Source organism: Ochlerotatus camptorhynchus, unplaced genomic scaffold (assembly GCF_037179485.1).
Source record: "Ochlerotatus camptorhynchus isolate MF236.1 unplaced genomic scaffold, CSIRO-AGI_Acam_v1.1 ptg000040l, whole genome shotgun sequence".
Classification (NCBI taxonomy): Eukaryota; Metazoa; Arthropoda; class Insecta; order Diptera; family Culicidae; genus Ochlerotatus; species Ochlerotatus camptorhynchus.
Window position 1 is genome coordinate 2,266,195 of NW_027040531.1, and position 26,532 is coordinate 2,292,726.

Here is a 26,532-nt window from a genome sequence, read left to right on the forward strand (position 1 = left end):
CAACTATGTTTATCATTGACTTCACGCAGAAAAAAAAAACATATAGTCAAAGCACGATTTTAAACCACCTTAACATGGAAATGGTAACCCTAATGACAAAAAAATACGGGTCTAATATTTTGCGATAAGGACCAAAACTACAAATTTTTAGAAAATTCTGAGAACCACTATATCGTTTTGCTGTAGAATGGCTTGCATTTAGATCAACATTTTTTGCATACTCTGCACAAAATGTACTTTTTAACCCCCCCCCCCCATTCATAAAAAACGGCGGGACATCCTGTTGCGGGACTTTGAAAGTATGTTTTGAGCAGAATATGCAAACCAAATGAGGGGCTTGTTAATATAAATGCATATATAGAGGTACCAGACATGGTTTGCAATGTTAGGTACTCTATTTTGAAGTATGTGAAAGGCATTTCTAGGATTGTTGACTCCACTGTCCTCTGTTAGCAACTAACGGAAAGCATTTTATGTGTAATTTCCGACAGATGTCATCACCAACAACAATAGTGACAACTGATGGCCAAAAAGTGCAGAAACCAGTTTCTTAGGTTCATTCGAAAAATGCTACTCAAATAAGAAGAATAAGACATTTCGATGCACTTACTAAACAGTTAAAGATTTTTGAACATTTTTGGAGCGACAAAAAAATCACGATGATCACTTTAATGATTAAAGTTTAATCTGACCGGAACTGTAGTAGGTAAAATATCAAAAAATAATATCAGAAATTTGTTCCAATCAAATTATGCGATTGCAATATCAAATAAATAGTAAAATACTAAAGCTTCAGTCCTTGTTTGGTATACAAAATGGTATTCAGGATGCTGTTGTTTGGTATTATCTCTTGACATTTTATATCTTATCTGATCTTCCAGATGATGGAAAAAAATGCTCTTCGACGATACGGTGTGCTTGTGATATTTCCAAAGGGCTTATATCTTGAGATTCTTGTCATCTAAGAACTGTTTAGAAAAAATTGTTCACATGACCAAAACCTCTCAGATAGTGGATATAACTTCAAAATTCTCCTACTATGTAAAGGTTCACATCCCGAAGTGAGAAAGTATTCACCTGCAAGCTTCAGATACTTTGCCTGGCTTAACATCTAACACACCCAAAACATAACACGTGCACGATTTGCGAACTGCGCAAACAATATTTTAATCATTTTCCTCACGAACCTATACTGCCTATAATCCCTTAGCAGTCCCATATGGAAAAAGTAGGCATTGAGAAAATGGCAGTTGAAATTACGAAGTGCAATTCTCATGTAAATAATTGAAAAATCATAGTAATTTACTTGATATTTTTTTCAAGTTAAAATCAGTTGTAATGAACCCTGAATGCTTTATTATATCAGCAAAAAATATGGCGATTGAAAAAACAGAACTGTAACTTGACTTCTGGACGATTGAATTTCAGGATGGGACTGATATGCGATTACTTTACTTGATGGGACAAACTGACTTGATGTTGTTTTCACATTTTTTTTTTCAGATCAAAGTCCGTAGTTTTATCTCGTGATGCCAATAGATAGTGGATAGCGTTATTATATTAAAATTGACGAATATCCATATTGGACAGATATGCGATTAAAGGCAGTAGATCGTTTTGCGGAAGCAAGCTTATTTGAACTCTAAATCTAGGATTGAGCAACTGTTTTATTTTCGTATTAGCGCCATGTAGTGGGTTAACTCTGCATTACACTATCCATCCATGAAGACAACTCCAAAACTTAACGGAAATCCAAGCTAGTTATTCTTCCTACAAACAGTTTCTTGAATGTATTTCCCAAACTCGACCAATTCTATGGTCCAACCTGCAAAGTTTTTTCGACCGTATCGGGATCGCCATCTAAAGCTAATCAACTGTCCAATTCACCAATACAATTTGATCAACATATTAAGACACGTTTCCAAGGCTTCCACTTTTACCCGAATCAAGCTAGAAAACATAAAGCGGAAAAGGTTCTAGATCCGTCGAATACACATGCAAGTATTCTTCGCTAAAACGTTCATCAACTACATAAGACACTGCAGCGAAGTGCAGCAAAATAAAAACTAAACTGAGCACGTCAATATTCAATAAACAAACGATGCAATGCCGAAATCCGTGACAAAATGTCGATTGTCTTCAACGCTATGTCACAACGGCAACTTGTAGCGTGTATGTACCTGAAACCTAGTGGAGCGGTTAGCCGGTGTAAGTATGACGATTGAAATTAGCAGAAATCGATACTATCGATCATGAATTCGTTGTGGATTCGTTCAAACCTTTCGTCGATTAACCGTTGATTTTTTTTTGTAGTTTTCCAGTTACATTGAATTGATAACGAAGGTTCAGTTTGCCATTTATATTACTCACTTCAAGTGGAATGGGAAGCCGTGTGTATGTAGTTACATTGAATTGAACCGGCCGCCGGCTGGCCAGAGCGTGCGACGACAGGTACTAATCGTCCGATAAAAGTTGTGTGCTCAAAATTAATGATAAATCGTTGTGCAATCTGTGGACATTCCGCTTCGTTTAACGGAAATCATAAGCTCTGAGATTGACTCGATTGGAATTTTTTAATACCTTTGCTGGAAAAGATTAACAACTGATGCGTTGTCAGAGGAAACATTAGCATTGTCTGTTCTCACCGCGATGTGGAAAATGCCTCATGTGGGATAGTGCTTCCAAAATACTACAACGGATTGTTACAAGCACAGTGTCATATTTGCACACGACTCACGGCAGGTTACAATGATGTCATTTGATTCTAACTAAAATGGAAAATAGAAGAAATGAAGAACGACGAAATTCCTTGGCCTCCAGCAGCTTTGGCTAAATACTATGAGCGTGTGTCTGATCGAGTATGCAACACATGGAGAATACAATACATATTTGGCGGTCGTATTGCTCGTGACATTATAGGTGTGTCAACTGTATAAACACGCAATAATCATTCATAGAATGATGTGTACAGTTAGTCGATTCTAGAAATTGCGAACTAGGTCTAATCTCTTCCAGAGTCCATTCCCTACCTCAAGATGCTGAGAATCTTTCTAACTATTTATACAGTGGAATCAATGTATGTGTTTTGATGAGTTCGTTGCTTCGTCTGATTTGTTTATCAGGGCGACCTCGCTGACTCAATTTACTAGGAAAGCTGATAATTCAGAATACGAAAAGACAATGCAAATGTTGCAAATGAATTTATCAGATCAACATTACAGACACGTCCGGATCAGTTTAATTAAAATTCAAATGATTGATTCACGACGGCTACCGGCACTTCTTAGCCATACACGTTGTAACAATCACGAATATTGTTAGTCTTAAGAAATAAATATCGTCATATTTCATTTCAACATTTCAATTCATGTGTTACTAAGAGTGAAACAAACATCAAACGATTTTTTACATTATTCAACAAGAAAACCAACAACGCAGTCAGATCCCATGTATTTAAATGTGCTAAAAATTGCGTGGAATAATATTTATAGAATACCGTAACGCTGGTATTGTATGATGTCATCTTCTATTAGCTTGAGACTTTACGCCGCGACTGATTATCACTTCCTCAGCACGCTAAGATGCACGATTGTGTTTGGTGGTCAATAGCAAAGCTTAGAATCACTGTACAATCACTTGAGGAATGCACGCGGAATCATTAATATAAAGGAAACGCTTACAATCTTTGGATTATTTTAAAATCTTTCCAGCGCACGCGATATAAATCATAGGGTGGTGGTATATGTCTATACGGTTCTCCTGACCTTTTAAGTCCGCTTATCAGATGATGACTAGGTGCGATCTAGGATGATTTGTGCATTGGAAGACACGTATCGGCACCATATTATGATTACGATGCTGATCTTTGCACAAATCGTTACGAACTCTGCTCTGCTCTGGAGTGGAAGATTGGCTAGCGGTTCTAGTATTGGTCGCGCATTCCTGCATCCTATTAAATAATTTACTCGCCTTCTTCTAGGCTTGGAGCGCTTCTGTTGTGAGTGTTTTGCCAGCCCTCAACTTGGTGTTCTAGATGCACCTTTCTATGCTAACCAATGCAATAATTTGTATATTGGGTGGCAAGCTCTAGGCTATCCGGCGCCCGGATTAAATAAATTAACTCAACATTAAGATAGGAAATTGTGTTACATGAATTATGACACAAACCGACAAAAGTGCCCTAATTTCTTATCACACCTGTCAGTTGCTTACGATACATTTCATATCAATGAGTGCATTATTTGATTTTATTTACCATGCATGGTGTCTGATAATGGGCACTGTGTCAATATTTATTCAATGATATGTGCTTGTGTCCAAGAATAAATATCTATGCTTTCTGGTGGATAAAGTAATAGCAATTTTTGAATTTTGAAATTATTGGATCAAACATGAGTGGCATCGATTTTACTCGTTCTTTCCGTATCTTTCTTAGACCACAGCCGCCGAATGACACATTCTACCGTTACAACGTTTTGATTAGAAGCGAACCTGAACAAGTTGTAGTAATTTAATATGTAAATAAATCTTGATACATATCAATGTGGGATTTACAAAAAATAAATGTATTCGCAACAAACCGAATTTCATATGTGTCGGCTCATTTTACCAGTTTGAGTCTGAACAAGTTTAGGCATAAATATTAATCTTTAGATTGTTCTAGCATCAACATGAACGTGGTTAATGGCGAATGATGAGCACATTCAGTTTACATTGTTACATCTAATAAATTGTTCTACAATGTTTGTCAAATGTTGGCCGGTCAACTTCAAACGACTGAATAATTAATATTTGAAACTCACTATCGATAGGGACCAGCCTCAGGGTGGCCACTGGTTTAAAGAAATTAAATTATCGGTATTTTCTCGGTTTTTTCCCGGGTGGACGTCATAGTTTTCCTGGTTTCATACGATCAGTTTAATATAGTAAAAAGGAATACCAGCGTGAATTAATTGTCAGAATTTTTTAAATTTATTAGGCACCAACAAGATTGCATCTTATTGTCAAAAGATGTTCCATAATTTAGTATATAAAAAAGATTTGAGAGCCTCTGGCCGTTCGCAATGCTGTTATATTTTATATGAACTGTTTCAATTTGAAACTAGAACAGAAACGCACCCCTCGCAATGCTGAGTTGCTGTTTTGCTATTCGAGCACTATTTTGCCCCAATTTGCAACTAGTCGAGCAGTTTCTGTTTTATTTCTGAGCAGATTTGAAACACGAATGGAACTCTGTTTCTAATTTCTTTGGATGTATTTATATATATGCTTATCTTAAATGTACAGAGAACTTAATAGTAGTTGAGAGAATTTAATAGAAATTGGGTAATTTCACAGAAGTTTTGAGAACTTCTGAGAAAATTCGGAAAACTTCATAAAAATACGAAGAGCTTCACATACAAATTGAAGAACTTCATAGAGAATACTAAACTTTATAAAATTTGTATCTAAAAAAGTTTCAGTGAGGTTCTTGCGTCTTTTATATCCAAACAAATATTCTCCCAATGATACCAGGCTGCTCAGAAATTATTCCAACGATTTTCAGGTGTTCTAAAATCTCCATAAAGTTCTCTTGACATTTTTTTTCAATTTTTTCATTTTGATCAGGAATAATTCTAAATATTTTCAACTATCCACCAATTCAAATCAGTTCCAGATGTTCTGTATTAGATGTTCTTTCATGATATCAGGTTGCTCAGAAATTATTCCGAAGACCATCAGGTGATCAGAGATTCCCATGATAACCTCAGGTTACTTTTTCAAGACTTCAGGATGGATCAGGAGGATCATTCTGAAAATATCCAACTATCCAACTATCCAAATTACATGTCTCAGATATTCTCTCGTATGATATCAGGCAGCTCAGAAAGTCCTCTGGATACTTTTTCAAGGCTTCAGTTTGATAAGGTACTATTCTTTCAAACTCTCATGATACCAGGTGACTCAGAATATCATCCAAAGACCTTCAAGTGATCAGAGATCTCCAAAAACTTCTCTTCTTCTTCTTCTTCGCATTTCAAGCTTATTGCATATCGCATATTAGCTTATTGCGTGCTCTCAACTAAGTGTTTTAGATGCACTTCCACAGTTATTAATTGAGAGCTTTCGAGGCCTGTACCATTTTTGCATTGGTATAATTGTGTGGCAAGTCCAATCATACTTCTATGCCCAGGGAAGTCGAGAAATTTTCCTTCCCGAAAAATTCCTAGACCGGACCGGGAATTGAACCCACCTCCAGCATGGTCTTGCTTTGTAGCTGCGCCTTCACCGACTGAGCTAAGGGAGCCCCAAAAACTTCTTCAAGTATCAGTATTATTCAAGTATCAAGTATTATCAAGTATTTTTCTGAAGATCTTCAACTGAGCAAAAACTTAAATCACGTCTTTCAGATATTCACCCACGATACCAGGTTGCTCAGAAATTGTTTTAAATGCCATCAGGTGACCAGCAATCTCCATAAATAATCAACGATCCAAAACACTTTTTAAAGATATTTTACCATATGATACCGCGAAACTCCGAAATTATGCCATAACCCTTCAGGTAATCCACAAAGTACTCAGGATATGTTTTCAAGTCTTTAGGCCGTTCTGAAGACATCTGGTTGATCAGGTATTATTCTGAAAATCCCAAACTGCCAACAATACAAATAATATCTCTCAGATATCCTCCCGAGAAACCATATGATTCCTATTTATTCCAAAGATCTTCAGGTGGTCAGAGATCTCCGAAAACTTCTCTGGATATTTTTTCAATATTTCTGGTTGATCAATTATTCTGAAGATCTTGTACTGTCCAATAATACAAATCACGTCTGTAAGAAATTTTCTTATGATACACCAGGTAGCTCAGAAATTATTCCAAAGACCATCCGGTGATAAGATTAGTGTTAAAATCACCCAATCAACAAACTTTGCACACGCACACATATGTAGGGATGAATACCAAACATCTTTTAAAACTGTACGAAGGGGGGGGGGGGGGGCTTGGTTGATTTTTCGATTATAAAAAAAAACACAATTGTTTCCGATTTTGCGCCACCTCGAACCTCGTCCGATTGAGCCCAAATTTTGCCGTTTTGAAAATTCAAGATGACCGTTGTTGGTCGTTGGCACCCTAGTGAGATATATTTAGCTTTAAAATGTATTTTCAAAACAATGAGATTAACGGAATAATATCGGGACCTTGAACTGTGAAGTTTTTTGAAGATTACACAAGACAATTTTCGATATTTATAGACTAGACCAGTTGATCACATTCTTAAACTTTTCTAGATTCCATAAAACGAAAAAAAAATAATTTTAAGATCTCAGATTAAAAAAAAAATCCAGGCTTGTATAAAATTGTAGGATTCTGACACACGGAAGAATTGTGTACAGTAAACAAAATGCAAAATGGGTTTTGTGGAGAATTTTAGGGCTAGTTATGAAGCAATTCTGAGGCGGTGAATTCTAGAGGATTCGATTAGAAGTCCCAGGTTATTTTGAGAAGTATTTCAAGAAAATTGTTAGGATAACTATAGGTGAGTTCTGAGATAGTTCTATAGATGGGGATTGAGAGGAGGATTTCAGAGAAATCTAAAGTAAATTTAAAAGAACTTCAGTCACTTATTGATCGCTACAACCCTGACATTGTCCCTATTGCTCAAATAATAGATGTTCATAGATCTCAATACAACACTTAAGCTCCGTAATACTAAGGTACCTTTTCCTTAGAATTCTAATACAGAAACGAACCTAACCTGGTTGAAAATATCTTAAATTTCTACAAATATATTAATCAAACAGATTCATGAGGAAACATAAATAAAATTTCTGAGCAAATCTAATTTTAACGATAGCTAAAACAAAAATTCTTGGCTGAATTTCAAGCTAGTTTGAAGATAGTTTCGAGGGAATTCCTAGGAGACTTTTTAAGAATTGAATTTTAAGAGTTTTCTAAGGAATTTCCAGGAGGAATCCAAAGATAATAATTCAAAGGAAATTTTGCACATATCTCCAAAGAGTTCTGAGTAGCATTCCAGGGAGATTCATAAGAAAAGAGAATTCTACTAATGAGAGTTTCATCAAATTGCAAAGAAATTTTTAAAGAAATTCGAACAGATTCTCTCTAGGGTATTTTGAGAAGGCTTTCAAAAGAATTCTGAGAAACAGTCCCGGGGCATTCTGATGCGAATTTCAAGGTAATCTTGGGACAATACTTTGGGAAACCTGGGGTGAAATCCAACAGCAAAGGCCGATTTATTCACCTCTGCTTAAATCTTAAACCAGGTTTACCCATACAGTTAAACCTGGTTTATGGCGCAAAGGTGAAGAAATCGTACTTAAGGGAATTCGGAGGAAACATTTCTTTGCAAAGTTATTCAAATTACCAGACATCGGTCATCGGAAAACTTTTGAGATAGCGAAAATAAAAACAAACAAGTATTTGAAGCTTAGATGTTTTAAAAATTATACTTGGAATTATTTAGATAAAATTCCAAGATCATGGACTTGACAAATTAATGAAACTCTGAAACATTGCTAATTTGTTTAGATCTCTGACTTAATTTTAAGTATATCGCTTTGGACTAGGGAAAGATAAGAATTATGAGCTTGAAGCAATATTCAATAAACCGGACTAAGAATTTTCATTAACAGAATTTGATTAATAAAGGCTGAAATCAACTATTTTTGACGGAGAATCAAATCGAATTCCCGGATGCTTGTCGGTTTTTCCAGGCTGTTTTCAATTCTCGGCTCTTCCAGTTTTTCCGGTGCAATGACCACCCTGCAACTTAATTTCAATTAATTATTTGAGATAGACCGACACAATTATCGACAAAATCTGTTAGTATAGTTTACTTTGCTGGAGAAAGTAATGTTCTATCTCAAATGGTTTACAATTTAAAATGGTGTTAATAAGTAACTTAGGAAGACCACTGCACAGCAAAAAATTAATTTTGATATCACATCAAAGTGGATGCACTTCAATCATGTCGAAAATTTCATGAAATTTTATGGCCACAAAAATAAACAAATGCAGTAAAAGCAGCGTAATGTCAGTTCATGCACTGTATTAATGGTAATTTTGTCCTTTTTAGCAAGTAATAATACACAATATTTCCGACACGATTGAAGTGCATCCACTTTGATGTGATATCAAAATTAATTTTTTGCTGTGTCATGCCATCTGCCATGATTCAAAACGCATCGTGCCACAAGAATTGAACTACAGTAATGGAAGTTGTATATTATGCTGGAATTTATTTTCGTACGACGCGTGCTTATGACCGTCTTTGGCGGAGTAGCTTACAGCAGCTGGGTAAGTTGCAATGAAATAACATTTCCAAATTGATTGCATTAGTCATGTCTTTTACAAGTCATTTCAATCATAAAGGTTAGTTTACAACTAATCAAAGAGAGCTATGTCAAAGTCGTTATGGCTCTCAGTTTATATTTTGTTTTTCGAGTTATTTAAAGAAATCGTGCAGAAGATTGCTAATTTTAGAAAGCTTATCAAACCTGCAAGACTTTCGCGAAGTCTGCAAGTTATAGGGATAAGTATAAATTGAAAATACATGTGCGATTGTCGAACAGCTCCATATCTTATAGTTGGATTCTAATGGAATAATGCGTTTTAAATCAGAGCAGATTTTAGGCAGTGGTTTCCCTAAATTCATTACCCTAACTACGGGGGGCTTTGGGGAAGGATGAATGTAGCCCCCCCTCTAGAATTGTTAGTGCAATTACTTATTTTCCTGACATTTTTTTTCACTAATTGCCTATTTGAGAAGTTCAAAAAATTGATTTAGCCTCCCATAGGGGTTTTCCTTCGTTATACTAAATAACTTATTAGCATCAGTATAAAATGTAAACCGTTTGAGTGCAGCCTAGATTTAACACCACTGCAAAGTGGTCCAGAATGCAGATTTAGGTGGAAGGATATGTGTTGAGTCTGAATTAAAACTTTAGGCTAAATGTCTCTTCTACAAAGTTGTTCTTTATAGTTAGGCTCTCATTTTTATGACAACGATTTCTAGGGTAGTTCTTATTATCTTTTAAATCAAACATCTAACCTCTTTGTTTGCCGAAATTAAGGTATACAAGTTATAGCTGAGCTAATTTCAAGCAACTTTGTGTAAGAGAACTTTTTTGTATCTCTTAAATTGACTGATTTAGAGCTATTTCCTTGAATTGAGTTAGGGCGAAGACAACAAATCAAGAAGACTGGCAACTTTGCCAGAATCCCAGCGACAGATACAATGGCGCTGCGCTTGAGTGAAGGTGAAAGCAACGCATAGAAAAATGAGCAAATACACAAACCCTTCTTCTGAGGATGTAATCTTTGCTAAAAAATTCGATCGAAGCATTTACCTTTGAGCGGCAGATGACGCGATTGTACCTGTCTCATAGCGTTCGTATGAGAAAATGGAAGAGTTGCCAGTCTTCTTGATTTGTTGTCTTCGGTTAGGGTGTCGCTAAAAAAACCAGTTTGCTCTAGTTTTCTTATTTCAATTTTCTCAACAAAGGAATCTTCAAAAAACTTTTAGATCTTTAGAAGGCGCACATTTTTGCTGCACAAGATCTGTCGATATCTTTCGCCGATCTAGAGTTATTCACGTTTTTCTACTTGTCGAAGATCTCTACGTAGATTTATTTAAATGAGCCTTATTCACATGCAGTTAGAAATCTGGGACTCGTAGCACCATATTTGTACCTTTTTTTTTGAAGGTTTCAGAAACGACTAGAAATTTAGGTTTCATTGTAGGAATCCATAAAAAAGTCAAGAATATTAAATCCTTTAGATACCGGATACAAATCAATTGGCGATCTTCGACAACAATGTTCCAGGTTTGGTAAAATTTGAGCAATTTTTAAATTTTTGCACAACCCGCAATTAAGCTCTATTTTTCGAACGCGTTTGAAGGACAAATTGAATGTTTCTATAAAAAAAACTTCTTAATTGATTTTACATTTCCATCCATTGATACCGATTTGATAAAGAGTCACAAACTGTTGAGATGTTTAAAAAAAAACTAACACTGCATCTTGATCCCAATTCCGTCATACGAGTTTCAATTCCGTCCAAACATTGGATTCACTTCGACACACGGATGAAGGCAGCAAAAATGGCTTCGCTAGGAGCGCTTCTTTTGTTTTCGAAACAATTGATAAAAATATTAATATTATGAGTTATTACAAACTTTGTTTTGTAGCTTTTGAACTAGCGTTCCAAACGTATGATTTGAAATCATTGATGTTTCTGCTTGATATAACGGGACTAGGCGCTTATGTCCTTTGGTTTGTTTTTTCCGTCGATCTTGTTTTCCGTGCTGAGCACCAATGCTACCGACGTGCCAGGAAGGTAGCTCCCACACCTGGACCCTACCTATCGACCCATCAACTCATGAACCGAGGACCAACGGCTTTACTTCCCATCCGAAGGAAGGCGTGATCAGAGATGTTATGCCTCAGAACATCCCGGCGGCGCCGACTGGGATTGAACCCAGGCCTGCTGGGGTGAGAGATAAGGCGCTTATGTCGTTGTTGTTTAAATGCACTAAATATTTCTAGTTGGATCCAAAACATGAGAGCACTAGGTCAACCATTTAGCAGTGCCAACCACTGCCAACAGGAGGAATGTCACTAATTGATGGACAAATAAGAGAAAAACCAGTTCGATCAAGTTGTTTTTGCCGTTTCTTCGCTTCGTAGCCTCCTATTTCGGTTGAGCGGTTTTTGGTATTATGTTTCATGTACCGCCAATAAGCCGTTGAGTAACTCCAAGATATGGTTTGTCCTAGCTGTTATTCACTCAGCAGAAGTCAATACTAACAGATAAATTGACAACCTCCTAGCTCTAACACAAATGGAAAAGAATCACCTGACATCCAAAAGCTGTCAATATGCTCGCACAAACTATATGCTATTAATTATACTAACCTACCTGCTGGATATCCCCTATCATCTCTCCATAAACATTACTACCGATGTAAACTACCCATAAATTACCTACTAGGTACAACTCGATTGGGGCGAATGATACGAGCATCCATTATTTCATGCACACACCCACGTCAATGAAATTGCACTGCTCGTCATCATTCTAAGCTGCCCTTGTGCAGGGTTAAACTTGCCAAGGCCCTGCACAACGATGATGATGATGGTTCCAGTGGGGGGCGTCAATGCTACAAATTGCCCCTATTGCTATCACGTTACTCGATCACCAGACAACCGGCGACGACGCGGATTTCATTGTGACATCGTGGTTCGCAAATGCACCACACAACTCAGTCGATATCTCAATAATGACTCCCTGAAAGGCGATAGGGACGGTCCGCCAATTCAAAATGAGCAAAGTGCATTTCTTTGTCTCCGTCCGGGCTGGGCGGAAAAGTAGAGCGAATGTAGAATGTCCAGGATTGAACGGCTTTCTTGGTTACAAGATTAGGTCTTTCTTCCAAGAGGGGTGCGGTTTGACAACGGTTACCTATCACAAGTCATTAAACTTGGCTACGATGTGTGTAGAAGTTATACCAACGAATCTGAAAGAGACGAAAGCGCACGCTACCACCGAAAGCCGGTCGGTGAAGTCCTAGCAGTGTGTCTTTTGAATACGTATCCCATCAGAAAGAAACGCGTGTCGTTGAATTTCGAGAACCGGTAAGAAAATAAACACCAGAATGAGCAACCGCCGGCACCCAGTCGATACATTGTCCGTGCTCAACACATGTGACAAGAATGTGGCGGTGCATATGCAAAACTATGTATATAGGTAGACACGGTTGTTCAGACCGACTCAACATTGAGTCGAGTCGGCTCAGTTTCGGCAAAATAGAGTGGTATTTTCCGGGCAAAAGACATGGAAACCCAGCAAAAGTCCGGAAAATTCAACTCACTTTTGAGTAAATCCACTCCACATGTTGAGTCCGGGTAGCAAGTACAAGCTCATAAGTTGTCGTCATAGTCGTCTTACAGACGACGACAGGAAAATTCGCCGAGGTCATGATGGTTCTGTTGCAATTGCAATGTTGCGTCATGGCGCCCGTGGACGTCTTTTGGCGAATGAATTGCGTTCTAATTTCAATGAATGTTATGATGGTATAGAAGCTCGTTGAATAGTGCATAAAGCAAAAAAAAAAGATAGTACATATGGGAAATGTATTCCTTGAAATCAATCTCAACTTAACTCATAATAAAAGAAACCAGTTAACCTCATCGAATATCACATTCGGTTTTGTCACCTTGAAGAAATCATTGTGTGATCAGTTCTGTTTGCAAATCAGGTTAACACCTTCAGGCAATAAAGGTGTACTTTATTTTCTCGGACATCCACTGCCATCGCGGTCGATTTGCATACAGACCTATATGAGAACAATACCGATGAAGATGGCGTGAATGTTCGAGATGGGATTTTCGACTATTGTCTCACGTGATTTGGAGGTCATTGGAATGAAAATAATAAACAAAGATTTGCTCAGAAATGTAATACACAGGGTTGCAATTAAATTTCTATTTAAAAATTCCAGTTCATTTTACCGGATTTCGTGGTGTATGTATAGCACGGCAAATATTTGTTGCAACTCATGTATCCATGTACAAAAGACTGAGCCAAATGTTTTTCGTCCATGATGAGATCTTAAGGGTGTAACTGCCCAATGTAGTTTTAACTAACTAACGTTTCGTGCAATGAGTAGTGTGGTTGAAAAAGAAGAAGGAATTATTATAAAATGGCCATAAAATGGATTTGAAAATAGTACACTACAATGTAAACAAGACTCAATGTTCGCATAAGACAACCGTTATCCGGCGAGAGGTATTCGTCGGCACAAGGCTTCAAAGTAGAGTCTACTACCAAATGTTCAGCAAACGAAAGTACTGACTGACTGACTGCATTGACGTCGTTTCGACGAATTAATATGTTGCACGAATATTGAAAATAAACATGCCCTCCACTTCACAAATTATTACAAACAACAACCTCTTCCAAACGACATTAAACACACATCATTTTAACACATGTGCATTGCACCAGTATCACCCCAGCGCCGCGAACCGGCAGGAGCAATACACAAAACAACCACAAGTTGAATAAATATTTATTCGCGTGCCGGATGATAGTCGCCAATTCCACCCTTTTCGACGCACACAATACAACTAAACACAGCTGATTTGTCACCACTAATATCCAAATGGGCAACCATGCTTATTCCCCCAGCGCTGACTGCACAATCCGGCGTCAAAGTGCCCCCCGTCACGCCGTCATCGCTTCAGATTTCATTTTTCAGATCGAACCCTATGGAACGGAACAGTAGCGGCATGATCGTCCGTGGTTAACCATTCTCCTCCGAAACGATTATTACCACCGGAGGCGCAGTCGTCGTCGTCGGGTTGTCTATTTTTATCGGATACGGCGCACAGCGGAAAACTCGACTGCAGAACTGCGAACGCATTGCACATGTTTACAGATGATGGAACCAACGAACAACAAGGTGCAATCAATGACGAATAATTCCACGCCGCATGATCTCTTCCAGTCGGGTGGGAATTCGGGTAGAATTATGAAAAGCTGTCGATCAGGCTGAATGCACCTTGCTCTTCCAACGGCCGTATGCGATAGAATGGAATGAGTAATCTATTAATCATGTTCAATTTTCGTTCGACAGCTCATCACGCCACAACGAATGGGTGAATCGCGTGTAAGTGCACATTCCAGCATACTTATTTAGGTAGGTATGCTAGGTTTACCCTCGCCTAATATAAACATTTGACTCCGATACCCAGAGCATGTGCAATGAATATGGAAGTGAGCATGATTTGGATACGGATCTCAATCAGAGCGTAACGGACAGTCAAACGGTTCTGGAGATAGATTTCACTTGGGATAAGTGGGTCACTCGATAAACAGTGAATCCCTAGAAGTAGACCTGTGCGGTGTTTCAAATCAATTCCAGGACTTGGTGTGCAGTAGGTATTGTTTGGTTTCAATTGATAACAACCAACAGCGGTGCCGGTGGTGTAGTGGTAAGCGTGATTGCCTCTCACCCCAGCCAGCAGGCCTGGGTTCAATCCCAGTCGGCGCCGCCGGGATGTTCTGTTGTTTTCCGTCGATCTTGTTTTCCGTGCCGAGCACCAATGCTAACGACGCCAGGGAGGCAGCTCCCACACCTGGACCCTAACTATCGACCCATCAACTCATGAACCGGGGACCAACGGCTTTACTTCCCTTCCGAAGGCAGCGTGACCAGAGAGATTTTATGCCTCAGAAAATTCTGACGGCACCGCCTGGGATTGAACTCAGGCCCTTTGCAGTGAGAGACAGTCACGCTTACCATTACACCACTGGCACTGCTAAAATTCAAGACTTAAAAGTTATAATATTTCCAGAAGTTTTCAAGAATATGGAGTCAAATTCCAGTTTTAAGGCCTCAAGGAATTTATTTTTTTTTCTAAGGACCTCATGCCAAGGGAGTTCTAGGGAAAAATCTCTGAGTAAAATATCAAGCGCATTCTGCTTTCAAGGCAATTTTGAGTTTGAGAAACTAGCCTGATGCTCACAGTACTTCTCATCAAATGTTTAAACTTCCTTGAACTTTTTCGGGCTTCATAAAGATTGGAAATTTTCCTAACGATCATCGAAAACTTCTGTTAAGTTTAAACAATTCGCTTGAGTTCTCGAAACTTCTTTAAATTTATGTAATTTATATAATGTTAACGGAACTGCTCTGAGGTTCTCTGTTCTTCCTTCAGTTATCGAAACTTTTCTAAAGTTTTTGAAGTTCTTGTGAAGCTTGTTGTACTACCCTGATATTAATTGAACTGTCTTAAACATGTTTAAGCATCCGCGAACTTCTGAACTTATGTAAAGATCTCAATAATCTTCTTAACATCTCTGAAATTCTATAAAAATCTGGAAACTTCTTAATATCCTGCTAATTTTCTGAAACTAATGTAACTGGACTTCCCGTGAAATGCCCCTTTTTTTTGAGCTTACTAAGCTTATTTGAAATGCTCTCGCATTTTGCTGATCTTTATAAGTTCATGAAGTTTTTGGATCTTCCCTTAAGTTCCATAGACTACTATGAAGTTCTCGAAATGGTTGTGAAGATCTCTGCGCTTCTCAGAAGTTTTCGGAGTTTTTCTGAAATTCCTTCTTTAATCCCGTAACAATTGATTAAATTTGCTCCCGCAATTTTCGTGGAATGAAACGGAATGATTAGTATTGTTCTATGATTTTCACTGAAGTTCTCAACATTTTTCTGAAGTTCGTGGAACTGCCCTTAAATTATCGACACTATTTCATAACATCATCAATAGTCTAAACATTCTTTTTTTTTCTATTAATTTATTTGATAATGCTCAACCGAATTAACTTTACAGAGCCGAGGATTCTTGTTCACTATACAATACATCTTAAAACTATAGTCAAAAGGTACAACACAATAAACATTTTATCTTCCGCTATCCAATAAGCCTCCTCCACGAGAACGGGAGCCGCTTCCAGTGGTTTACTTGTATGGCAGAGCCAACGAGGGTCAGAGCACTTCCATTGCAGCAATGGACGCAAAACGTGGTCAGCACTCACACATTCATCACGAAACGGTTGTTTTCCAAAGTTGACGACGCATCGACTGAAAGAACTGCTGATGAAGAACAATGAGGAGGACCACACAATGGTTGCTGCCGAGTAAACAGACGATCGCGTGACACACATTAAGAGTGGTCTGCTTCTGTCGACAGCCGAGTGAACACTCAACCTAAACATTCTTGATGTTATTAAAACTGCCAAATATATTTCTGAATTCCGTTAAAGTTCTCTAGACTGCCCTGAATTACTCAGCATTTTTTATAAGAGCTCACAATTAAACGGAAATACATTAAATTGCCTTGACTTTTCCACAATTTCCTTAAGTTTTATAAACTTAATAAACGCTCACGGAACTTTGCCTTAAATCACTAATTTTCCCTGAACTTAGCTGGACATCCCTGAAGTTTTCGATGCTTACCTGAAACTCTCTAAATTTGTTTTATGTTCCAGGAAATTTTCAGATATAAATTCCCTATAGCTCTCTAATGCTTCTGAAACTTTCAGATCAATCATTGAATTCTCGGAATATCCCATAATTCCACAGAACTCCTTGTAATTCGCTGCAAAGTTCCTTAAGTTAATGGGATTGTTCTGAAGTTATCTGAAGATCGTGCTGGAAGTACTCGGAACTTCGCTGAATATCATTGATAGTTTAAAACAATCTAAATTTTATAGAAGTTCTCTGGAATCTCTTGAATCGCTGCTTACCAAAACTCCTCGCATTTTTTTTATATTATGATTTTAATTATGTTTTCTAACTAAAGCTGAACTAAAGCTGAACCAGCCTGCGGCTGAAAATCTCCTAAATAAAGAGACAAAAACAAAACTAAAGTTAATTTTTCGAAAGATTTTCAGAAGTACTTGAAATATCCATGATATAACACCCTTAAAATACTTATACACTTTCCGGATGCTCATATAATTTTTATTGCGTTCCAGAAATTCTCTCGGAGTTTTGCTGAAGATTCCGGAAAACTCCCGAGTTTCTAGAAACTTCTTTAAGGTTTCTGAAATTTGTATGAAATTATTTGAATTGCCCTTTGATCCCCTGATCCTCTTCGAAAATCTCGGTTCTGCTCTGAAATAAATGGAAATCTCCTAAACACATTTGTACTTCCTTGAAATTCTCTGGACATCTGTGAAGTTCCTGGAATTTTTCCGGGAGTTTTCAGCAATTCTCTCAAGGTCTCCGTGCTTCCCTGAAATTACTTTTTTATAGCGCATCATGAAACTTTCCTGAATTTGGCTAAACTCACTCTTATAGGTCTTTAAACTGCGCCAAAAGTCTGGACCAGGCATGGAAAATCATTTGCATTCATTTTATACATTAATTTACATTCATTTGCCTCTAACTTTTTTCATCAACAGCATTCCGCAAAATAATGTATAGAGCTTTTGTAGGTTTTGTTATTAGCTACAAGTTTTGCTCATAACTCAAATCTGTATCACTTATGCATCACGAACTAGAGCGGGCAAAACTTGTTACTGCTTTTCAGTTAATGTAAAATACATTCACTGAAAAACAGTAGTGGCTTCTGTTCGCTCTGCTTCGTCATGCATAAGGGATACGGATTTGACTTGTTAACAAAAGTTGTAGCTAATAACAAAACCTACAAAAGCTTTATACACCATTTTGCGGAATGCTGTTGAAGAAAAAAGGTTGAGGCAAATGAATGTAAATGAATGCACGAAATGAATGCAAATGATTTTCCATGCCTGGTCTGGACTAAAGCAGATTTCTGAAATTCTCCAAATATCTCTAGATCTAGCTTTTCTGAGGTACTTTAAACTTCTTAAAAGTTTTCACATCAGTGTCGGCTGTCGACAGAAGCAGACCACTCTCAATGTGTGTCACGCGATCGTCTGTTTACAGACGGCAGCAACCATTGTGTGGTCCTCCTCATTGTTCTTCATCAGCAGTTCTTTCGGTCGATGCGTCGTCGACTTCGGAAAGCAACCGTTTAGTGATGATGAATGTGGGAGTGCTGACCACGTTTTGCGTCCATTGCTGCAATGGAAGCGCTCTGACCCTCGTTGGCGAATCTGCCATACAATGAAACCACTGGAAGCGGCTCCCGTTCCGGTGGAGGAGGCTTATTGGATAGCGGAAGATAAAATGTTTATTGTGTTGTACCTTTTGTCTATAGTTTTAAGATGTATTGTATAGTGAACATGAATCCTCGGCTCTGTAAAGTTAATTCGGTTGAGCCTTATCAAATAAATTAAAAATAATAAATAAATAAATAAAAAAAATTCACAGCTGTTCTCAAGTTCTGTGTGAAGTTCTCTGACATTCTAGGCACTTCTTAAAAGTTCCTGCAGTTTCTCGGAAGCTAATAGAAGTGGTTCTTAAAGCTTCCAATAAGTTCCCCATATTTTCAGAATGTTAACCTCCTGTATGCTCCCGCACTTTGTTTATGAAACTTCGCTGAAATTCTCAGAATCCTGTTTTTAAAGTTCTTACAATTGTTGTGAAGTCAATGGGACTGAAGATCTCTAATTGTTCATAAAGTTAATTTCAAACTTCAAATAATTTATTTTTTCCTTAATTCTGGAACTTTGAAAATTTTGAATATCTTAAACTTGTGCATGGAAAACGAATCTACAGAACATAGCATATGTTAAGGTCTTAGAATTACTCAAATTAAATTAATGTTAAACTTCAACGTTTAATGTATTTGACTGTACAGCTGTCTGATTGTCATGTTGTTGCACAAATAATCCCCGTTAAAGTTTAGCAAAAATCAGGGAATTATATTAAGCCAAATGCAGACACTCTGTAAATAAAGAATGACGAATAAACGTACAAAAGCTCTGGTCCTACAGAAGAATGATCAATCTTGAAATTAATTCTCTCTAAACAAGTTGAAAATTGTGACTAATGGGCAGCAGAGTAAAAGTAAAACGCGTGTGTTATGCGTGTTATGTTGTACGGTTAAATCACAAGTGAAAGAATCTATTTTTCCTTCGTAGTAACAGACAGTCATGGGTTGCTTCGATTTATTTCATCACTCCTCCTCAACCCATTGGTGTTTGCATTCCCATCGCTTCACGGCATGCAATCAATTTAGCAGCTGGTAACGGCTTCGTAAGGCCAGTCTGCTCCTTTGTACTAACATACGCCACGTTGATGTCTCCTCTTTCCAATGCATCGTGAATGAAATGGTGACGTATGTCAATATGTTTTGTCCTCGGGTGGTATCCTCCGTTCTTGGCTACAGCTATGGCACTTAGGTTGTCGTAGTGGATCAAGATCTGCTTTTCGTCCTCGAACAAGCCTTGCAATCTTTTCCACCAGAGCGCCTCCTGTACTGCAGCCGACAGCGCCATGTACTCGGCTTCGCAAGTTGAAAGAGTAACGGTTTGTTGCCGCTTGCAACTCCATGATATAGCTCCTCCTTGAGCGGTGACTACGTACCCAGTGGTTGATTATCATTTTTGCGGTACGCCAAACGACATTGCGATGTGCCCCTCAAATAACGCAATAAGTGTTTCACCGCGTTCCATTGCCTTTCACCTGGGTTGGAATTGAAACGGCTCAAAACGTTCACTGCGTAACATATGTCGGGGCGTGTACTTTGGGCCAAGTACATGAGGCATCCGACAGCTTCTTGGTACGGTACATTCTTCATCGCTTTAGTCTCCTCCGCAGTTGACGGACACATGTTCTTCGTCAACTTCTCGCTCACGTTCATCGGCGCGCTCACCGATTTGCAGTTCGTCATGTTGAATCTGCTCAATACCGCCTCCACGTACGACTCTTGGTCCAGGGCAACCATCGCGTTGGTCTTTGTGATTCGGATTCCCAAAGCGTGTTTGGCCGGACCCATGTCCTTCATCTTGAACTCCTGGCACAATTTTGTTTTCATCTCTTTCTTCCAGCGCTTGCAGTTTGTGAAGATGAGAACGTAGTCCACGTACACCGCCACGAAGAGCACTTTATCTCCGACGATCTTGTAGTATACGCAAGGGTTATACACGGTGCACTCGAGTCCAAATTTTCGAAGTGCGGCATCGAGCTTCATATTCCAGACCCGGCTAGATTGTTTCAGGCCGTATAGGGCCTTATTGAGACGGCATACCTTGGCTTGATTCTGGCCATCCATGAAGTAAGGGGGTTGCTCCATGTATATTTCCTCCGAAAGCTCACCTTGGAGGAAAGCTGTGATAGCATCCATTTGGTCTATCTGCAAATTCCATCGTGCCGCCAAGGCAAACAGATACCACAAGGAACTATGACGGACAACCGGGGCGTAGGTATCCTCGTAATACACTCCCTTTCGTTGCGAGTATCTTTTCACGGCCAGTCTCGCCTTGTATCGGTCGATGTTACCGCTACCATTTAGTTTCGTCCGGTACACCCACTTGCACCTGATTACCTTGCGTCCTTCTGGCAAATCAGCGAGTGTCCAAGTACCGTTGGAGATGAGGGCCTCATATTCCTCCTTCGTGGCCTGTTTTTATCGTTCCGCATCGTCACAGGATAGTGCTTCCTGATGGGTCATTGGATCATCCAGGACTGACTGTTGAAAATCGGCACCAGTATCTGAAAATTCAACAATATCATTCAAATACTTGCCTTGGGGCAAGCGCCCCCTATCGCAGAGCATCAACCCTCCTTGCATTTCATCGCTAGTAGGTCTTTGATTTGAAAACGACGGGAGCGCAGCGGTTTCCTCGGTAACGGATGCAGGCTGAATTGTATAACGCCTCCGATCATCTGAAAATTTCAAAGACGGCAATGCTTTGGTGAAACTGTGCGCGGTGGGAGCGCAGGATTTGTCACGGTGTCAGCAGCATCCACAAAGGATTCATCACTTGAAGTCGTTTCTTCGTTGTCCGTCACGTAGTGTTCATCGTTTTCCGGTACATCTGGGTTGGTTTCGACGTCTACCTCCGAAATCGTAAAATCCAGCCGGACAAAGCTGCGCTCTGGACCATTGGACTTCACTACTACTACCACTTCATGCTCACTGGATCCCTCGTCAATGAAAGTTACGTCACGACTTCTGAAGATTGTGGCTGTCTTCAGATTGTACAGGCGCTACGCTTTCGTTTCGCCGTCGTATCCAGTCAACACGCACTGTTCAGCCTTTTGGTCCCTCTTTTGCCGCTTTTGCTTCGGCACGTGCGCCATCACAGTCGTACCAAAGATTCTAATGTGGGAAAGATTCGGCTTTCGTTTCGTCCACGCTTCCTCTGGTGTCGTATCAATACCCTTGGTTGGCGATCTATTGATGAGGTAGACTGCTGCTGCTACGGCTTCTGCCCAAAACGATTTTGGCAGCTTCGCTTCGTACAGCATGCACCTCACTCGCTCCACTACCGTCCGGTTGACAAGCTCGGCAAGGCCGTTCTGCTCGGGGGTGTACTCCGCTGAAGTTTGGTGATGGATTCCTAACTGCTTCAGGAAGTTTTCGAAGCTTCTGTTCTTGAACTCCCAGCCGTTATCCGCCCTAAGCACCTTCAACTTCTTGCCACTCTGTCTCTCGACCATGCTATGGAATTCCTTGAACTTTTGTAGCACTTCCTCCTGCGATTTAGTGCGTAAAAAGTAGACGAAAATTTTTCGAGTCTTATCGTCGGTTAACGACAAGTAATAACGGGCTCCTCCCAACGATATTTCTTCCATCGGACCGCAAATGTCCGAGTGGACCAGCTCCAGTTCTTCATTGGCCCGTGAACCAACGTGGTTGAATGGCAATCTCGTTTGCTTCCCGACGGCATAAATTTTGCAGCCTCTGCAGTCCGTGCCATCGTAGTTGACCCCAGTCGCTAGCCCATTTTTGAGTTTCGCCAAACTTCCGGAGCTCAGATGTCCCATCCGCTGATGCCACATCTTCGCCGTTATTCGGGGTGAGTACGCATACGCCTGGGAGCTCTTCTGCTCCAGCTTGTATAACTTATTGGAACGGCATCCGGTAGCAATAACCTTTCCGCTGGGATTCACCACCTCGCAACCAGTCTTTCTGAAAACAACAGTGTGGCCTTGGTCAACTATCTTACCTACTGACAGTAGGTTTACTGCCAACTCCGGAATCAGCTCGACATTTCGCACTTCTATCGCATCGAGGTTGCAGGTGGGCTGTAGCTTGGTAGATCCTTCCGCAACAATTTTCATCACGCCCTTGTTTGCCGCGTAGATACTACCATTCGCTTCACGTAGGTTCTCCAACAGTTGTTTGTTGTTGGTGAGATGCTTGGCAGAACCCGAATCGAAATACCAACTGTTGTCCGTTGCCGCGTCTTGCACTGACAACACGGTGCAAAAGGCGTCTCCTTTCCGATCCGATCCGCTTCGTTTCGATGATTCTTGATCCCTGGTCCTGGTTTGACAATTCTTCGCAATGTGACCAAACTTCTCACACCGCCGGCATTTCGGTCCTTTGCCTTTCGAATTTGTGTTTGCGTTGCTTTGGTAACCATTTGAGTTTTTTCTTGCAGAAATAAACGCCGGTCCCGTTGTAGGCGCTGAAAAATCCGTCTCCAGGAGCAACTTGGTTTTGATGATGTCACCCGTGATTTCGATTCCCGAATTTTCAATGCCCATCACTATCGGACGATACTCCTGGGGCAAGCCAGCCAGCAGCAGCATTCCGATCCATTTTTCATCCAACGGGAATCCGATTTCAATTAGCTGATGCGCTGTTGAAACCATCCGATTTACGTACGCTTCCATTGTACCGCAATTGTTCAAATTCGTCGTGATAAGCTTGTGTAGAAGGGCCCAGTGTCGTGTCAGTCCCGTGTCTTCGAAGGTATTGGTCAGCTTTTTCCACACTTCCGCTGCCGTTTTCACCTCTTCGACGTGAATATAATTCACCGGATCGATCAGCAAAATAATTTTACCTCGTGCAATCCTGTCCTTTCGCGCATCCACCTCAGGGAAAGTTCCGTCGTCATTCGGGGTAGGCGCACCACGTCCCAAAGGTCTTCCACTTCCAGAAAGTCTTCACTGCAAACTTCCAAGTTATCAAGTTTTCACGACCAACCAACCGCTCAATCGCCGGATGGTTCTGTGTGGAATAATTCTGTGTGGCTGCACGCACTTGAGTTCTAGCCGGGTCTCCGGATCCATTTCCTCCAGGGTTCGCTTGAGGATTCTGCATTTTTCTGGCTTCACAAAACTATCTGGGCCCATAGCCTAATGGGCAGTAGAGTAAAAGTAAAACGCGTGTGTTATGTTGTACGGTTAAATCGGAATCCTTCGTAGAAACAGACAGTCATGGGTTGCTTCGATTTATGTCATCAGTTACTGATTACAAAAAAAAAGTAAAATTAGTGGTTTGACCTTTAAGGAGACTTTATAGTGACTAGCTTGAAAAAAGTGACCAAGTCACTAAAAAGTGACTCGCTATCAGCCCTGTCATCAGAGATATTATGCCTCAGAAAATCCCGGTGGCGCCAGCAGGGATTGAAGCCAGGCCCTTTGGAGTAAGAGGTAATCGCGCTTACCACAACACCACTGACAACGCTGTGTGTGACAAAGTTGTAGGAAACTGAATAAATACACACTGAAAAAAAATCACAAATTTGTGTCAAAAAAAAAATGCAACAAAATTCAAAGTACACTTTTAAATTGACCAAAATCGTAAAACAGCAACCTTCAGTAAAATGTTTGAACTTGTGTTTCCAAAAACAATATGTGAATAATTAATTCTTAACAATCCAAACCAACAGGCGACGGCGCACAGATCTATTCGAAGGTCGAATACGCTTCTCCAATTCCAGTATTGATAATAAATCTTCCGCTGAACAGTGCAAGTTAGCTTGCCGAAAATAAATAAATTCAATCGCCCAACACATACACGCAGCTTTCCCTCGAGTAGAGGTTAATTCAATTGTCTGTTTGAATAAATATTTGAACGAAACCGCCACCAATCCGATCCAAGCTGGCTGTTCTGATTTTTATGACGAAAAGGTCAATCAAAACCGTCAGCCAGCAGCGATAGGCGATTGCCGATTTTTTTGTCTACTTATTGAGCATCGTCAATCGGACACGCGAGCGAACCTGAGATAAGCCGTTGCTGAGCAATTTGCCGAAAATGTGATAAGCCACTTACCGAAAGTAGAATTGAAATTGATTGGGAGTTTAATCCATTTGACGTACGTTGCTGGAGGCTTCACGATCCACGCCAGAATGGAATTTCATCTTTTTTTTATTGACTAAAATAAGCTTCCAATTTCCAAGGACACTTTGCACTACATACACTAACTGCCAAATTGTTGCTACACTATATGAACTAACGCTTAAGTATCGTATACTACAGGAAAACTATTGTTGACATTCAACAGGTTAAGCAATTTTCCACTCATTTTCGATCATCATAATCTTCACACAGAGAAAGCTAAATAAATAACTAAATAAAAAAACGAATAAACAATTCACACTTCATTAGACCCTTGTTGTTCGCCGGTGCACTCTGATATGCCGAAGGCCACCACAACGGAAGATATGGTTTCAACTCATTAGTCTGAAAGTAGAAACAAGTAAACAGTGTAGAGCATTAGTCAGATGTGGCACGTGTTTTTGACGATGTGGTGAAAATGGAATTGGGTCGGTAAACGCCCACATGGTACTGCATACTGATGATTTTGAAATGATAAATGGCTACATTTTGAAAGTAGTTCGTCACTTTTGTCCAGGTATGAGAGATTCCTTAAGATCGTTATTGAAACTAATCCACCTAGCAGCGAAATCCAACCCTTTCATCGCAACCAAATGCTTACAATACTACAGCACATGTGTGCAGAAATACACTTTTGCAGACCGACATTTTACTTACGGGGATCCGCCGATGAAGAACTGGTAGAAGGAGATCCCATTTTGAGCCAATCCTGGCGAAGCATTCTTGTAATTTCTGCGTCGTTTAAACCAGGTTCAGCGCTTTCCGGAAACTGTTCCACGTCGCCAGTTGAATCATGTTTACAAACTGGTGCACTCGTTGCCCTCATTGTGGAAAAATCTATCCCGGCCAGAAGTGTGTGCTCCCGTATGCTATCGTAAGGCGACTCATCCTTGGCACCCAATCTTCCCCGAGGTTCCAGCACGAGAATCTTACGGATCAAATCTTCAGCGTCTTTGTCGAAGTCGCTCGGAAATTCTAGCTCTAGATTGTTTATTTTCTGGAAAATCAGATAATCGTTCGGCCCTTGGAAGGGTGTATACCCGGCGACCAGCTGATACAGGATGCATCCAAATGACCACAGATCAGACGATTCGGTTGAAGCTTTCCCTCTGAGAATCTCCGGCGAAACGTACTGTGCTGTGCCCACGAAGCTGCCACGTTTCTGCCGAGTCCGTCCGGGCTGGTCATCGGAATCGGAATCATCTTCATCCGGCTCTTCAAGGCTAGGGATATCCTGTTTCTTGACATCTATACGCGACGAACCAAAGTCCGCTATCATGATGTGGAACTCCTCGTCAAGCAGTACATTTTCCGGCTTCAAGTCTCTGTGTATAATGTTTCGAGCATGCATTTCTTCCATTGCCAATAAGAGTTGCGCCGAGTAAAACCTAACACTTTCCATGTCTAACTTCTTAACTCTTTCCATCAGTTGCAGCAATGTGCCCTTTCTGGCATAAGTCATCACAAAGTACAACTTCATGGGATCTTGGAACGTGCAAAATAGCTTAAGAAACCCTGGCACACCACTCAGCCTATTAAGTGCTTCCCGCTCGCGTTTAACGTATTCCTGTTTTTTTTCGCGAATAATCTGCCGTTTTTCGCAAACTTTAACTGCAACAATACAACACTCGATTAACAAAATAAACAAAAAAACAGTCTAAAAACAAACGAAAAAAAAACCTATTTACCTGCCCATTCCTTAGACGTGTGGATATCTTTGGCTAAGTACACGATGCTGAAGCTACCTTCGCCTATCTGTTTCCCGAATATAAAGTCATTGACGCAGCGCCTAGTTCTGGGAGGAGGGTTGCCAGGGGTTTGATTTTCTTCGCCT

At 39.9% G+C, this 26,532-nt stretch overlaps 2 protein-coding genes across 17 annotated transcripts in view; both read right to left on the bottom strand.

Annotated features, from left to right (window-relative positions):
• Nucleotides 1-26,532, bottom strand: part of Piezo (piezo) — a 135,118-nt gene that overhangs the window by 99,631 nt on the left and 8,955 nt on the right. For 13 of the 16 annotated variants that reach the window (XM_065235837.1, XM_065235842.1, XM_065235907.1 and 10 more), the window contains exon 2: nucleotides 24,633-25,043. The exons of 1 other annotated variant lie outside the window; for it this stretch is intronic. The gene's annotated coding sequence lies outside the window, so the exon portion shown is untranslated. The remainder of the gene's footprint in view (nucleotides 1-24,632; nucleotides 25,044-26,532) is intronic. 2 more of the 16 variants (XM_065235856.1, XM_065235848.1) reach the window with 2 other exon arrangements.
• LOC135712724 (3-phosphoinositide-dependent protein kinase 1-like) lies at nucleotides 25,348-26,049 on the bottom strand. The gene has a single exon (XM_065235757.1). It carries the CDS (start codon nucleotides 26,047-26,049, stop codon nucleotides 25,348-25,350), a length of 702 nt encoding a protein of 233 aa, XP_065091829.1.